This window comes from Neltuma alba, unplaced genomic scaffold (genome assembly GCF_004799145.2).
Source record: "Neltuma alba isolate B1F8T4 unplaced genomic scaffold, ASM479914v2 tig00003186_pilon, whole genome shotgun sequence".
NCBI lineage: Eukaryota > Viridiplantae > Streptophyta > Magnoliopsida > Fabales > Fabaceae > Neltuma > Neltuma alba.
In genome coordinates this window covers 727,092-741,619 of record NW_021633177.1, presented here as the reverse complement: position 1 = coordinate 741,619, position 14,528 = coordinate 727,092, and the positions used below count along the sequence as shown (strand labels likewise).

The 14,528-nt window shown below is 36.8% G+C and overlaps 2 protein-coding genes and 1 non-coding gene across 3 annotated transcripts; 1 reads left to right on the top strand and 2 right to left on the bottom strand.

The window, feature by feature from the left end:
• The first annotated feature begins 1,415 nt into the window (after positions 1-1,415).
• On the top strand, positions 1,416-3,652 carry LOC114740620 (thaumatin-like protein 1). The gene is made up of 3 exons (XM_028928802.1): positions 1,416-1,576; positions 1,689-2,382; positions 2,997-3,652. Exons 1-3 carry the CDS (start codon positions 1,519-1,521, stop codon positions 3,205-3,207), a joined length of 963 nt encoding a protein of 320 aa, XP_028784635.1. The 5' UTR covers positions 1,416-1,518; the 3' UTR covers positions 3,208-3,652.
• A 1,741-nt stretch (positions 3,653-5,393) lies between these two features.
• Positions 5,394-5,477, bottom strand: TRNAL-CAA (transfer RNA leucine (anticodon CAA)). The gene has a single exon. It is a non-coding gene; the product is annotated as a tRNA-Leu (tRNA).
• Positions 5,478-7,399: 1,922 nt separating this feature from the next.
• Positions 7,400-12,880, bottom strand: LOC114740619 (endoplasmin homolog). Its single transcript, XM_028928801.1, has 15 exons — positions 12,770-12,880; positions 12,443-12,563; positions 12,192-12,345; positions 12,016-12,096; positions 11,729-11,840; positions 11,516-11,642; positions 11,306-11,444; positions 10,709-10,823; positions 10,354-10,556; positions 10,039-10,254; positions 9,776-9,941; positions 9,411-9,549; positions 9,158-9,308; positions 8,605-9,009; positions 7,400-7,882 (listed from the first exon to the last, which is right to left on the bottom strand). The coding sequence occupies exons 1-15, from the start codon at positions 12,834-12,836 to the stop codon at positions 7,628-7,630; spliced, it is 2,451 nt and encodes an 816-aa protein (XP_028784634.1). The 5' UTR covers positions 12,837-12,880; the 3' UTR covers positions 7,400-7,627.
• Positions 12,881-14,528: the final 1,648 nt, after the last annotated feature.

Sequence of the window (14,528 nt, the reverse complement as noted above, 5' to 3'; positions counted from 1 at the left end):
AAAAAAATTAAGTTAATTATTAGTAATAAATAAGTATTATCTTTCCTAAAATATCCTTGCTAATCAAGTATATTGGTTAAAACTACCATTGTTAGAAGGGCTACCATATGAAGAAATGCATAAATATGAGAGACAAAGTGGATTGATGTCTTATATTTAGGACCAAAATAAAAATCAAACAAGGTCTTATATTAAGGACCAGAGGTAGTATAAAATTTTAATTCATTTTATTTCTTATATTTATTTTTTTAAGACAGTCTTTGTAATAATAGCAGTACTAATTAATATACTTGATTAATAAAGATACTGCCTTCGATCCTTAATATAAGACCTTGTTTGACTTTTATTTTGGTCCTATATATAAGATCCCAATTTATTTTATCTCTTATATTTATCTATTTTTTTTAAGGTAGTTCTTTTAATAATAGTAGTTTTAACAAATATACTTGATTAGCAAGGATATTTTAGGAAAGACAACATCTATTTATTACAAATAACTAACTGAACTTGTTTTCTTAATCTCCTAAAATTAATCAACTAGCTCTTATAATTAGGATCGGAGGTAGTATTTAAAAAAAAACAACACCTATTTATTATAAATAACTAATTTAACTAATTTTTTCAATCTACTTAAATTAGTCAACTAGTTTTTATATTAAGGAGGGTAGTATAAAAATTATAAAGTACTATTTTCGGTCCTATTTATAAGAGCTAATTGACTAATTTGAGGAGATTAAGAAAAGAAGTTAAGCTAGTTATGTGTAATAAATATGTGTTATCTTTTCTAAAATATCCTTGTTAATCAAGTGTATTGGTTAGAACTATTATTGTTTGAATGACTATCTTGGAAAAAAAACATAAATATGAGAGATAAAGTAAATTAGGATCTTATATTTAGAATCAAAATAAAAGTTAAACAAAATCTTATACTCCTTTGATCCTTAATATAGGATCCAATTGTTGAGTTAGTTTTGGTCCTAAATATAAGACCCATTTATCATATTTTTCAATTTTCTCTAAATTACCCATATGGATACTCCCTCAATCATAATCAAGTAGAAGAGAAAGAGGAGATATTAAGAAAGATGATTATGGTATTTTAGGAAAAACGTGTCACATTTTTTATAATTAACTAATTTACCTAATTTTTTTAATCTAATCAAATTAGTTAAATAGGTCTTATATTAAGAATCGGAATACTAATAAATATTAGATAGTATTCAATTACTGAGTTCTGACCGTTACTCTGGCGGCCAGGCTTTTTAACGAACCGTAGAACTCAGACGTCCACTGGGGCCCCAAGTGGCCAAGTGAAAATTTTGGTAAAATACAAAAACAATTTCGGCCCAATGCTTTTCTGTCTAAGTGTCTATAAATTTCCTCACCACTCAACCTATCATCCCCCTAACTGCCATAGAGAAGAAGAATTAGGATAGAACTGGTTTCTACTCCATTAGCCACTATCCTCTTCTACATTCATTATTTCATAACAAGATTGATTTCTTCTCATCCAAATATATGGAACAGCTAACACTATTATTTTCGTTACTGCTAACACTTCACTTATCCGTGTCAGGTAATTTTGACTGTGGTGACATCAGATTTGAAGAAACAAATTTTTGATTTCGTTTATATTCTTGTCAGCTCAGATATGGTTTAATGTAATATCTCGGGAATACAATTTGCAGGGGTTTCTTCAACGACATTCACCATAGTTAACAAATGTGGCTACACAGTTTGGCCGGGCATTCTTTCAAACGCCGGAGTTTCTCCTCTTCCCTCCACTGGTTTTGTTCTTCAGACCGGCGAGTCAAAGACCATCTCCACACCAACTTCTTGGGGTGGCCGTTTCTGGGGCCGAACTCAATGCTCCCAAGACTCCACCGGCAAGTTTAGCTGTGTCACAGGTGACTGTGGCTCCGGGAGACTGGAATGCGGAGGAAAAGGGGCCTCTCCGCCGGCGACGTTGGCGGAATTCACTTTAGATGGAGCGGGAGGGCTTGATTTCTTCGATGTGAGCTTGGTAGACGGATACAACGTACCTATGATGGTGGTTCCGCAAGGTGGCTCCGGTGACAACTGCACGAACACAGGGTGTGTGGCGGATCTGAACGGCGCATGCCCTTCAGAGCTAAAGGTGATGAGCGAGGACGGAACGGAAGGGGTGGCGTGCAAGAGCGCGTGCGAAGCGTTCGGCTCGCCGCAGTACTGTTGCAGCGGCTCGTATGGATCTCCGAACACCTGCAAGCCGTCGTCATACTCGCAGATATTCAAGAAGGCGTGCCCACGCGCCTACAGCTACGCCTACGACGACAAAACAAGCACGTTCACATGTGCGTCTGCCGATTATACGATCACCTTTTGTCCGTCACCCAACACCAGGTTGGATTCATTTCCTCATCCTCCAATTGCTATTCATTTTAATAAGTAATTAATCATCCTGTCTTAAATATAAAATCTTGATACATATACATATTAATATAAAAATTTTATATTTAGGACCGGACTAACTAACTCATTAAAAGTAACCTTATCACCAAAAAGCCTCGTTTGGGAAATCGGAATAAATATGAACGTTTGTGTGTAATTCATCCACACTTTTGGTTTCTGTCTCTTTCAGCGGCCCAACCTTTTTATTAGCTAATGCACAGTACATTTTGTTTGGTTTTTAAGCATATGTTCCTGGGCCCATCAGAGCCAGGGATCTTATTCTTTACCAGAGGGGGAGATGCACAGTAGTACTTTTCTCGAATCTCAATAAGATGACATTACTTGGAGTTAGAGAATGATTAAAATAGAATAAGATGCACATGGCTTCCATTTCCTTTCTGGGGAAACGTTATTGATCGGTGGTGGATTTCATAACGTTATAATAATGGCATTGATTTGTTTGGAAAGCGATAAAAAAGAAAAGGAAAACTATTTGCGACTTGTGTGTTGGTAGATAATGAGTTACATGAAGTGAATGTAATTTGGTGGTGATGTGTGAATTGCAGCCAGAAAGCGTCGCAAGGGCAAAACACGGACAGCCCATCTCCTCCGCAAGCTCCGACCTCGCCGACGACGGTGGACACAAACAGCCCCATGGTGTATGAAGGCGCTGCTTTTGATCAAAGCTTGATGTCAGCCTCCACGTGCATCCACGTGTTCCGATCCCAAATCCTCGCCGGCATAATCACTGTAGCTGTGTCCCTCTGGGGATTCTGATTCCATCCAGCCAAATAATAATTCGTCATCGGAGTACATGTACAATAGTAGGAGTAGAAGCAACAGTGTTATACCAGGAGGTGGAGGTGTGAACCCAGGATGATCTCTCAGCTCCTTCATTTTTTTCCAAAAACAAACAAATAATATTTGTTTTGTTCGGCCCGGCCCGGCCCACCACACATTCATTATCTTGATCAGTTGGGCAGCATGGGCCTAGAAGGCTCTGTGAGGGTCCACGAGTGACGACACTGCCTGTCATGCTCACTCGTCAATTCGGCTATGACGCCTCATCTTCCTCAAGGCTAAAAAACAATTCATACTCAGGGTTGTACCAAAAAAAAAAAAAAAATTCATACTCAGAGTACGATCATGAGGCGAGCGAAAGCGAGGGTGGGAGAGAGAGGGTATTCATTTTAGTTTATTTTATTATTCCTTTTTTATTCCCATTTCTAGCTTTTAATATATATTTGCCAGCTTAGATATATAATTACCTATATACTACCTCCTATCCTTAATATAAAACATTGTTTGATTTTTATTTTGGTTTTAATTGTAAGACTCCAATATACTTTGTCTCTTATATTTATTTTTTTTAAAAATAGTTCTTCTAATAATAATAATTTTAGTCAATACACTTGATCAGTAAAGATATTTTAAGAAAAATAATATCTATTTAGAATAAATAACTAACTCAACTTACTTTTTTAATTTTTTTAAATTAATCAAGTAACTCTTATAATTAGAACCGGAACTAATATATATATATATATATATATATATGGAGTATAATACTGCGGGCGATGGGATTTATTTTATTGATTCGAGAATGTATGACTCCATTAAAAGACGAGATGAGATGGTATTTTAGCGGACATGTGGCGTGAAATGCCTCACATTACGGCTCAATTTGCCCCATTGTATACGCTATAGTTTTTGTCGGCAGCGATGGGGAAAAATGAGCCACGCAAGATCGGATAACATAAATTAAGCTCCCATGATGGATTAGTAAGAAAAGAGCAGTTATAAGAATGATTCGTAATAAAAAGAATTGAGTACTTTTTCGACTCTCCTTCTAAAAAACTAAAACGTAAATCAGATGACTAGAGAAGCATCGATTCGTTAGTTCACTTTTGGATTGAATTATTTATGGCATTAAGGGCAAAACGAAACGATAAGGTGTGATTAGTGTTTGGACTAATCCATCAGGAAGCATGCTTTTTTGATGGGACATAATGGTATGGGCCAATTTGGGTGCAGGCAGCGATCAACATCTTTGGGTCACTTTTAATTTTATTGACGTCACATCGGTAACTGTAGTGCACCCTTGGCGACATTTTTGAATGGTGGAAAGTCACCAATGTCTCACAACCAAGCCGTTTTTATTCTCTGCTTTTAATTATTACTATTATTATGGTTGAATTATTGGATGGTATTGAATCATTGAATTCAAAAATGAAAATGAGATTATACTTCCCCGGTTCTAAATATAAGACCCATCTTATATTGTAAATTGTATTATAAAATGAATCTTATATTTAGGACTAGAGGACTATTATATAATTGCGTCATCCGTTCATTGGATGCCATGGATCATGGATGATGGTCTTCTGTGTCCGCCTCATCTGCTACCACCTGCTGCTTGATGTATGGTGGTTTGACCTCTCAATTATGAGCCACGTGATGTGAAACTATGGCCCTAAAATGAGTCACGTGAAGTTGACTTGATGCCAGATGAGCCCAACACCTAGTAGATTCCCACTCTGTGATGTGAGAGGATTACATATTCTAATGGGGGAATATAGTATTAATTGTTAGGAGCGGTGTGGTTTGTGAAAGCCAATTTATGAGTAATCGGATTCAGAGTGGGTGTGTAATATGTCATGACTACCATGATTTATATAGAATTACCAGTACCAACTGGTCAAAAACAAGAATTACCAGTACCAAGTGGCAAATACGGGTGCATATATAATCATATTTAAATACTACCAGTGGATCAAGTTGTGTCCCATCTCTCGTGTCTCCTCTTGCCTTTTTAACCGTTCTGACAATCACATGCACCAAATTACCAAACACAGCCAATTCTTTACTGGGTTTCCAAATGATCCAGAATTCAGATCATTATTTTTTTAACTGGGCCCCCCGTGGCGTAAGGCACACTCCAAAAGTAAAATGAAGGAATAACATGTCAGAAGTGGGATTTGAACCCACGCCCTCTCACGAGGACCAGAACTTGAGTCTGGCGCCTTAGACCACTCGGCCATCCTGACTTTGACGCCTCAGGTTTTAACAATTTTAGTTGATATTATTTATTTTTTTTTACAAAATTGAAAATTTCACAAATTAAAATTAAAATAAATATTATAAAATATGATAAATACAGAAAAATAAAAATTATAATTAATTCAAAATTTTAGTTTATTTCTTGAAGTTTTACACTGGCTGTTTATTTATGACATTTTAACAAAATATGATGTGCGCGCGTGTTAATACAAATCTTTACCTTGATTTTAGACGCTTTGTTAAAGTGAGAAAAAAATTTATTGTGGCCAACAAAATAAAACATTTCCTTCCAGAGAGCACAATGCCGGGAGATTCTTTGAAAGTTGAAACTTGGCTCTAGGTAAGCATGTGAAGAAAAGTCATAGGAGAAAAAAATGCGACGAGAAACCTTAAAACATATCCAATACAGCATTTGAAAACGGGCTGTTCCCCCTACAGTAGTCAAGATACTTTAGGTAGGTGAACAACGTTATACTGTCTTGAACTTGAAGTCACAAGTTGGGACAATTCCCTACACTTTTTTTTTTTGCTAAAAAAAAAAGTGAAAATAAGAACCATGCGTGATAACAAATAATCGAATGAATTATAAGGATTTCATTTTTAGGGTGGCCATATGAAGCTTTCAAGCGTAGTTAAGAGGTCTTGCACGAAAGCATAATCAATCAACATCGACGTAGAGATGTCTGACCCCGAAAAGGTAAAAGCAATTGGAAATACACTAGAAAATCAAAAGGTGTAAATTGTGACTTGAAAGAAAGAAATTGAGACAGAAAAGGAGAAGAAAATAGAATATTTGATGGGCATTAATGATATACAACGTCGAATATTGTGGGAATAGATTAAACTTAGTTAATCTCTAAATTATATAAAACAAGAACATTTGTCCATGGAATGCCAACTATTTGATTGTAGTGTCCTCCAACTCGTCGACCTTGTGTTACTTTGCTTCGTTCACTCTATTAACTTAATGAAGGACGCCATAATTATGATGTTGCTTTATTTTAAATTTCTAAAGAGATCTCATGAGTTCTGATGAACCTCCCACCGGAAAATGAGTGCTTTCTTTGCTTGGCTTCCAATCTTAGTAATGAGGTGGGCACTCGTAGGTCGCTCAACCTTGCTGCAATTTTACGCCACGCTGCCTCAATCATGTTGCTCATGTTCAAACCCAACTGATTCCAGTGCAATAAAACCAATCAATGCTTACCCTGCCTCAAGCCTTACTAGTAACATCGATCAACTTTTTAACCCCACGAACTATAAGGATAGATAGGAGTCATTATAGTGTTTTCCAAAAGCTGGGCAAGATGATGAATAAGGTGAAGAACAGGTCCCCTTTTCCCGATTGGTGTTTCGGTTAAAAGTTCTTTTTCAAAAAAAAAAAAAAGGATAAATGTATTTGGTAGCAGGCCATGAGGTCATTTGCTAAACTCTGCAAGTCTAGCAAGAACTTTGATTCGAGAAATTCTCATGGGACACGCCCAAAAATCCTAGTACGTACTTCATTTTTTTCTTTAAATATTCTGCTATTGTACTATTGAAAGTAATCATATTCGTTCTATACTAAATGCGAGCATCATGCTTACTACTCACATAGCCCATGCCTACTGAAATCTTTAACCGTGGTGCAGCCCAACAACCTTACGAATCTTATTTCCAAGAGCAAACCAAAACTTCTGATTGGACATACCCGCATGCGTTATGTGAGATATGAAGGAATCGGATGCTGCTGAGCACCGCACAGAATCCCATTTCCATCCCGAAAGCCCACAGGCTTTTTTCATTTTCTTTCCCCCTTTTTTTTTGGGGGGGGGGGGGGGTAGTGGTGGTGGTGGTGGTTGTGGGGTTGGGCGGGGTTGGCCTAATTCGGTGCTGATGATCAGAAACAAACGCCAGGGACGATTCACTGTTGCACCAGTATCCAATCTGAAATAGTTTACTAAGGCATAACTTCGAAATAAACAGTGACTACAATTTTACGGCTAATCTCTTCATTTTACCAGCTTTATGCGGAATCAAAACTTATGCCGGAAGGTTCTAAAGATTTACCTCAAGAAGCTAAACCAAAAATCAGAAAGTAAAAGGAAGGCAGAGTCATAGAAATTCGTCGTTCTGTCCACCTTGGCACCTAGCAGGTCTACAGCTCGTCCTTGACATCATCATCATCATCTTCGGCCCTTGAAGAAGCGGCAGCTTCTTTTGCATCACTTGCAGCCTCAGCTTCAGCAGCATCATCTTCCTCTTCAACTGTTGCATCAGGACTGATGTCTAAGCTAGACTTCACTGAATCGTAAATGCGAGAGGCAAAATCCTTAGGGTCATTTAGCAGGAAGCCGCTTTCAAGGAGGGCAGTCTGGTACACCAGCTGCGCCGTTTGTTTCACGCTCTCATCCTGAAAGGCAAGTAAATGTGTCATGTCAAATTCGGAACTTCAATTCCTCTGGCCACAAACCAGGAGGTATTATTTGACAACTTTCCTATTCAAATCACAATGCGGTGGCTTAAGAGGGGGGAAATTTATTATTTCAATGGGGTCTAACGCTACCAACAAAAGCAAGTTTATGACAGAACTCATGGAATGCTGATAGTATTAGAAAAAGGATTGACAAGAATTACATAATCGATCATTCCACAAAGAAGCAAATTGAACGTAACTCATGAAATTGGACAAAGGAGTGCCGGTGCCCAATACTGAAAATTACTACGTAGAGCTAAGCTTTTGTATCACCATATGCACAGATGAGAAAACATGGTAACATACATACGGCAAATAGAAAAATTGGGAAGGAACTGAAAATATTCTTTTTTTGGTTTTGGCCCCAGTAGAGACCTTTCTAAAATAAATAATGGAGAGTTTTTACCAAAAAAGAAAAGAAAAGAAAAGAAAAGTGGAGATTAGACTATTTTGCAACATTCAGGGAAGATTAAAAAGAAAAGGGAGCTTAGCTCTATCATTCAATAATAACAAGCAGAATCTATTTTTTCCCCCAAGGTGAATGACAACAAGCATATTTTTTTTGGGTTGATAAAAAGCAGAATTTATTATTACTAATAATCATGTGATAAATATATCAGCAACTGAAAGCAGCTAGAGGAATTCAATCTGGAACGTACCTCAGGGTTGTTTGCCACTCTCTCCCGGAGCTCCTTGATGATAGGGTGCCTGGGATTGATCTCAAGAACCCTCTTGCCACGCATGTATGCTTGCTTGCTAGCATCTGATAACGTTTGAGATTGCATGATTCTCTCCATATTAGCACTCCAACCATATTTTGAAGTCACTACCACACAAGGTGTGTTGTCCAAACGGTTGGATATCTTCACGTCATCTACATTCTCACTGGAAAGGGCCTTCTTCCACCACTTGGTCAGATCCTTGAAGGACTCCTTCAGTTCCTTGGTCTTTGTATCCTTCCCAAGTTTCAGTCCCTCCTTGGAAACATTTTGGAACTTTTTGTCTTCATAATCCATCAGGTATTGCATCAAGTATTCGTCCACAGGATCAGTGAAGAAAATAACCTGTAGCAGTTGAAAAACTAGTGCATTTAGAAGACATGATATCATGTTCCTTCAAACCAGAATAGAAAGGTAAAAGTGTTCCAAATTTGAGAAAGAATAACAAATCCTAGTATGACTAGGTAAAAAAACTTCAAAAAATCATGAGTACCTCATAGTTTTTCTTTTTAAGCCGCTCAAGAAATGGAGATTTTTCTAATTGTTCTTTACTGCTTCCAGTAATGTAAAAGATATCCTTCTGTCCAGATTTCATTCTAGAGATATACTGATCTAGAGAAGTCAATTTACCCTCAGACTTGGTGCTGCAAGAGTTCGATTAAATTGTCAACAAGTGACCAGGATCAATAACATGTTGCCAAAAGTACCCCACAGAAAAATTTCAAAAAGAAAATGAAGAAAGGAACCTCTCGAATCTAAGTAGTTTAGCCAAACGATTTCTGTTGGCGGCATCCTCAATGATACCCAGTTTAATAGACTTCCCAAATTCATTCCAGAATTTAGTATATTGACCTCTCTTCGGATCATCCTCCAGGGGCTTCTCGTCTGCATCAACCATCCAACATCAGTGAAAGTGCAAAATAAGTTAATAAACTTAACAAAGGCTTGTACAGCACTTCGGAACATTGAACAAAGCGAAGATAAACCCAAACTTTTGCATGATAGGCTAGTATTTTGCCAGTCATAGAAGAGTTGAACAGACTTGAAAATCCCAATAGAAAAGAGGGTTCAGATGCTGGAACACTGAAGCATTAGTCTAATCACACCATACCTTTCTTTTCTGTGTCTGAGGACTCATCAGGATCCTCTTCTGCGATCCTACGAATCATATCAAGGGCTTTCCTGATGAGTTTTTTCTTGATTGTCTTTAGACTACTATGTTGTTGAAGCATTTCTCGTGATACATTAAGTGGCAAGGTGTCAGAATCAACAAGTCCCTGCTCCCAATGTCAAAATATACATGTCAAGAAAATGAAAAATACTCATCTTCATAAAATGTAACAAGCAGCAGTAACAAAGCAATGAGGTATATACCTTCAAAAAGCTAAGGTATTTTGGCAACAATTCATCAAATTCATCTGAAATAAATACTCTTCTAACATACAACTTCAGGCCGGATTTGTTTGCATTATAATAACTTTCGTATAAATCGTGAGGAGCCTTAGGTGGTACAAACAGTATTGCCTTGAACTCAACATCACCTTCGGCAGTAAAGTGACTCCATGCTAAAGGTTTCTCATCACTAAAGTCCTGCACAGCAGTAAATTCACTACTTAAGCAACTTCATGGTGAAGTAAAATCCCTTATAACACCTTTAACATCCCATAGCTAATTAAGTAGGTAATATACCTTGGCAAGAGAGTGGTAGAATTTGATGTATTCTTCATCAGTAACCTCCTTAGGGTTCCGCAGCCACACAGCTTTCACATCATTCAAAAGTTCCCACTCATACGTTGTTTCCTTCACTGTCTTTGTCTTGGGCTTTTGTTCTTCATCTTCACTTTTCTCAGCATCTTCATCCCCACCATCTTCCTTGGAGGAGCTGCTTTCAGCTGTTTATGGAGCAAAATAAGGTAAGAAAGACAGCAGCATATGAAAAGAATACACCCACATACGCAAGTTAATGGACAAACACTAGAGTACATTCTAAAACAAGTGTTTTCAAAAGAAAAATCACACGACCGAGTTTTTCAGTTTTACATACATGATGGTTCCTCTTCCTCTTCCTCTTCATCAGCAGGCACCTCCACATCAACTTCTTTGCTTGCCCAAATATAGATAGGGAAGTTGATAAATTCAGAGTATTTCTTCACCAATTCCTGTTAAATGAATAAATATTGAGTCATGCTTCAGTCTTCAATAGAACCAGCTCAACAATTTATTCAAGCCCAAGTCCTTAATTAGCCTCAAATCTCTTCGTGAAACACTGAGGCACTCACCTTACAAGAAAACCATTATCATAACAATTAAAAAATGGGTGAGCAACAAGAAGGAAAGTGCCAACGGAGAGAATGGCTAGTTGTTTAATCCATAACAATATACTGAAGGGCAAAAAGAGGTGCAGAAACTATAATACAGTACAAAATCTGCCATGGGAAGACAACTCTATTATTAATTGTTGTGAAAGATAAAAACTATCAGCTTCTATACCTACACAGCCCATATGTTGTCATTACCCTTAATTTAAAAAGACCACCTGTTCAGTGACTATGTACACAAATAAATAAACATAATTTAAAAGGCATTAATTTAAGTTATAGTTGAGTAATTAATAGTGATTAAGCTAATAACTTGTGCATACTTTCAGCTTAGACTCCTCCAAGTACTCCCCAGCCTCTTCTCTGAGGTGTAACCTAATCTCAGTTCCTCGTCCCAACGGTTCATTCCACGTGTCTTCTGATATTGCAAATGCTCCATCAGCTTTGGATTCCCAGACATACCTGAAAGCGAACCAAATTTCTTGGCAATGCTGGGAATGAAAGCCAAACAATTTCAAATCCAAAAGACTTACTGTTTATCATCGTTATGTTTGCTAATGACTTCAACATAGTCAGCCACAAGATACACGGAGTAGAAGCCAACTCCAAATTGTCCGATAAGGTTGATATCTCCACTTGTCTGCATTTTCTCAACGAAAGCTGCATGGATAAGCTGTTTCAATTAACATATTTCTGCATCTAAAGTCATTTAGAAATTAGAGAAGACAACAAAACATATAACATACCTGAAGTTCCAGATTTTGCTATCGTGCCCAAATTCTTTATTAAGTCTTCCTTCGTCATACCTATACCTCTGTCTCGAATTGATAGGATCTTCTTTTCCTTGTCCAACTTAATCTGCAATTTGTCACGTCATAAAATGTTTTGATCTACAAAATGTACAAACCATGCATGCCCCATGACAACCTCAAGAAAATACTAACGTCGTGATTGCGTCAGATTGCCATCATTCAATGTATAAGGCCCAAACCTCCAGTTGTTAACACGAAGTTGAGCATTTAACCGTACTAACCTGGATTTCGAGCTTAACGTTATCGCCATCGCCCAGGATCTCTTTGTCTGTGAGGGAGAGGAACCTAATCTTGTCCAGTGCCTAGATTGGCAGAGTTATCATTAAAACCAAGTTCAGGTTACAAATTTGACGCGATGGCTTCGCAAATAAAATAATCACAGAAGAAAACAGCTTACATCAGAAGCATTGGAGATCAACTCCCTGAGGAAGATGTCTTTATTACTATAGAGGGAGTTGATTATAATGTCCATGAGTCGTGACACTTCCGCCTGGAACTCAAACTTTTCCGCGTTGCTGCGAAGCGATCTCTTGGAGATCGACTCCGCCTCCCTTCACTCACAATAAAATACGTTTAAGAAATAACTATATAAAGCAAAAAAATAAATAAAATTAATACTGATATTAATGCATAACAAGTTCAAAAAACCTCTTGGCCACATCAGAATCGGTGGAAAGACCATTTGGAACAGCTCCAATCTTGTCTTCCACCTTCGGTGGATCTACAAGCCCTTCGGAATCAGCCTCGGCATTCGCCTGAAACTTCCGACCTAAACCAAGGCGGATTCACGATTACATTCGCATTTCAAATGCCTCAGATAATCGAACTCCGATCGAATGATTAAGCCACGCTTAGGCCCAGGTATTTAGCAAAGAGAATGAAGTAGCTCTAAAAAGGAAGGCAGTATATATTCAAAAGCACAGCATGTATTCAAAAACAAGACAAAGATATCAATGAATCTAAAAACTCTAGTACCTTGATCGGCAAAGAGAAGGAGTATACAGAGTAGAAGGAGAGCTGAAGGAACCGTCCACTTCCTCATCGTAGTGTTTGGACTTCGTGGTAGGCAGTCGCGAGCTTCGCCCCCTTCTAGGATCTAACACCAGCGAGTTGAGCATTTCCCGGCCAAAACTAGAATAAATGTGCAGTTCTTTTTTTTTTTTTTTGTTAAGCCCTTTCAAAGCCTCTTAACATCCATGATCCATCTTCATATTTCTTTTTACGACCAAAAGGTTTGTACGATAAATTGATTTGATAGTAAGTTTAATAAATTTCATATTAATTAAACTTGATTGTATAGGTGTCTTTTTAATTCTTAAATACAAATATTCATTTATAGCAAATTATTATTTAATTACAAATCATCATATTTATGTTGGCTATCTACTTGTCTAATTCTTACCGATATTAACTTTAACTATTTCCTAAGTATTATTATTCATTATAATTGTTATTCTTCTGATTTTATTTATAAAGTACTTTTCGCATGTTTCATACAAGCAAAAAAAAACATTAAACTTTATTCACTTCTATTTAAAATTAAATAACTTTCCAACTTTATCTCTATTTAATATATAATATATTTCACGTAAACAAAATTAACACAATAATAAATGAGAAGTAAAATTATACATTAATACAAAAAATTTCTCTCAGTGCTCAATAAATAAGGCAAAAAAAATATCTTCTCTTTCTGCTCTATACATAGGATCAGAGGAGTATATCATTTGAACTAAAAATTATTCGAAGAATAAAGACATTGAAAAATAATATTTTAATTTACTTATTTATTCTACAATTGAACCAAATTGAAAATAAGTGCATGTCGCCTATTAAGAAATTTCTTTTCTTTACAAAACATCCAAATTAAAAAATCATGTAACTGGTGGTTAGTTGTACCATTGAGTTCAAGAAAAACATTGGCATCTAAATGACTGATGACATCCTCCCCTCGCAAACGCATTTAAGTAGCTTTCTTCCCCGCGACTAATACTAAGAAAGGCCAATAATACATAGCAATATAACGACACAGTTCTAGATTATTTTACCCTATTTGTAAGGGGAAGTTCCCACCTTATTTCTCAGTTGGCTAAATCTTGTGTTCGCTTGCAATTAAAAAAAAAAAAAAAAGCAATTGTGGAAGATTTTTTTTCATTTTTGGTCAGGGTCATGGAAGCTTGAACCTTGAATGGCTAATGATTCCCCCAAAAAAAAAAAAAACAAACGTGGCTCGTTTCCGTTGGTCACATCCGAGGCACAGCGCTTATGGGAAGAAGGCATCTGCTACGTGGCTGTTGACTATTGGCCGAACATAAATCTTTCGCACTTGGGAGTATGGAGGGAGGGGCCTATTTTCATACCCCTCCGGCCCTCCGTCTAAAATGAAGAAACATGTTTTTTAAATCCCATGTTTACAAATGTAAAATAGTTTTTGTCTTCTAAGATCTAATTAAGAAAATTTTTCCTTGATTAAAAATCGCAATTATTAAGTTTTTAATGACTGAAACACCCTATTAAAAAATAAACATGAAAAAAAAATGTATACTATTAACCGACTTATTGGGATGTAAGCTAGTTCGGTAGAAAGAGCATGCGATTTTTAATGACCTTAACCATTATATCTGTGGGTAGAAGTTAGTTCTTTTTTTTTTGGTCCAAGGGTAGAAGTTAGTTCGAAATGCCTTTTTAATTTTAAAAGGAGAGAGTATAATTAAGGGAAAATATATTTGCCAGT

Bases quoted from the DNA above. Each gene is read 5' to 3' on its own strand.
- LOC114740620 (XM_028928802.1), top strand. From the start codon at position 1,519: ATGGAACAGCTAACACTATTATTTTCGTTACTGCTAACACTTCACTTA. The intron at 1,577-1,688 runs GTAATTTTGACT...TACAATTTGCAG, and splicing joins ACTTCACTTATCCGTGTCAG to GGGTTTCTTCAACGACATTC. The intron at 2,383-2,996 runs GTTGGATTCATT...TGTGAATTGCAG, and splicing joins TGTCCGTCACCCAACACCAG to CCAGAAAGCGTCGCAAGGGC.
- LOC114740619 (XM_028928801.1), bottom strand. From the start codon at position 12,836: ATGAGGAAGTGGACGGTTCCTTCAGCTCTCCTTCTACTCTGTATACTC. The intron at 12,564-12,769 runs GTACTAGAGTTT...GCCTTGGTTTAG, and splicing joins CCTTCTCTTTGCCGATCAAG to GTCGGAAGTTTCAGGCGAAT. The intron at 10,255-10,353 runs GTATATTACCTA...ACTGCTGTGCAG, and splicing joins TCTACCACTCTCTTGCCAAG to GACTTTAGTGATGAGAAACC.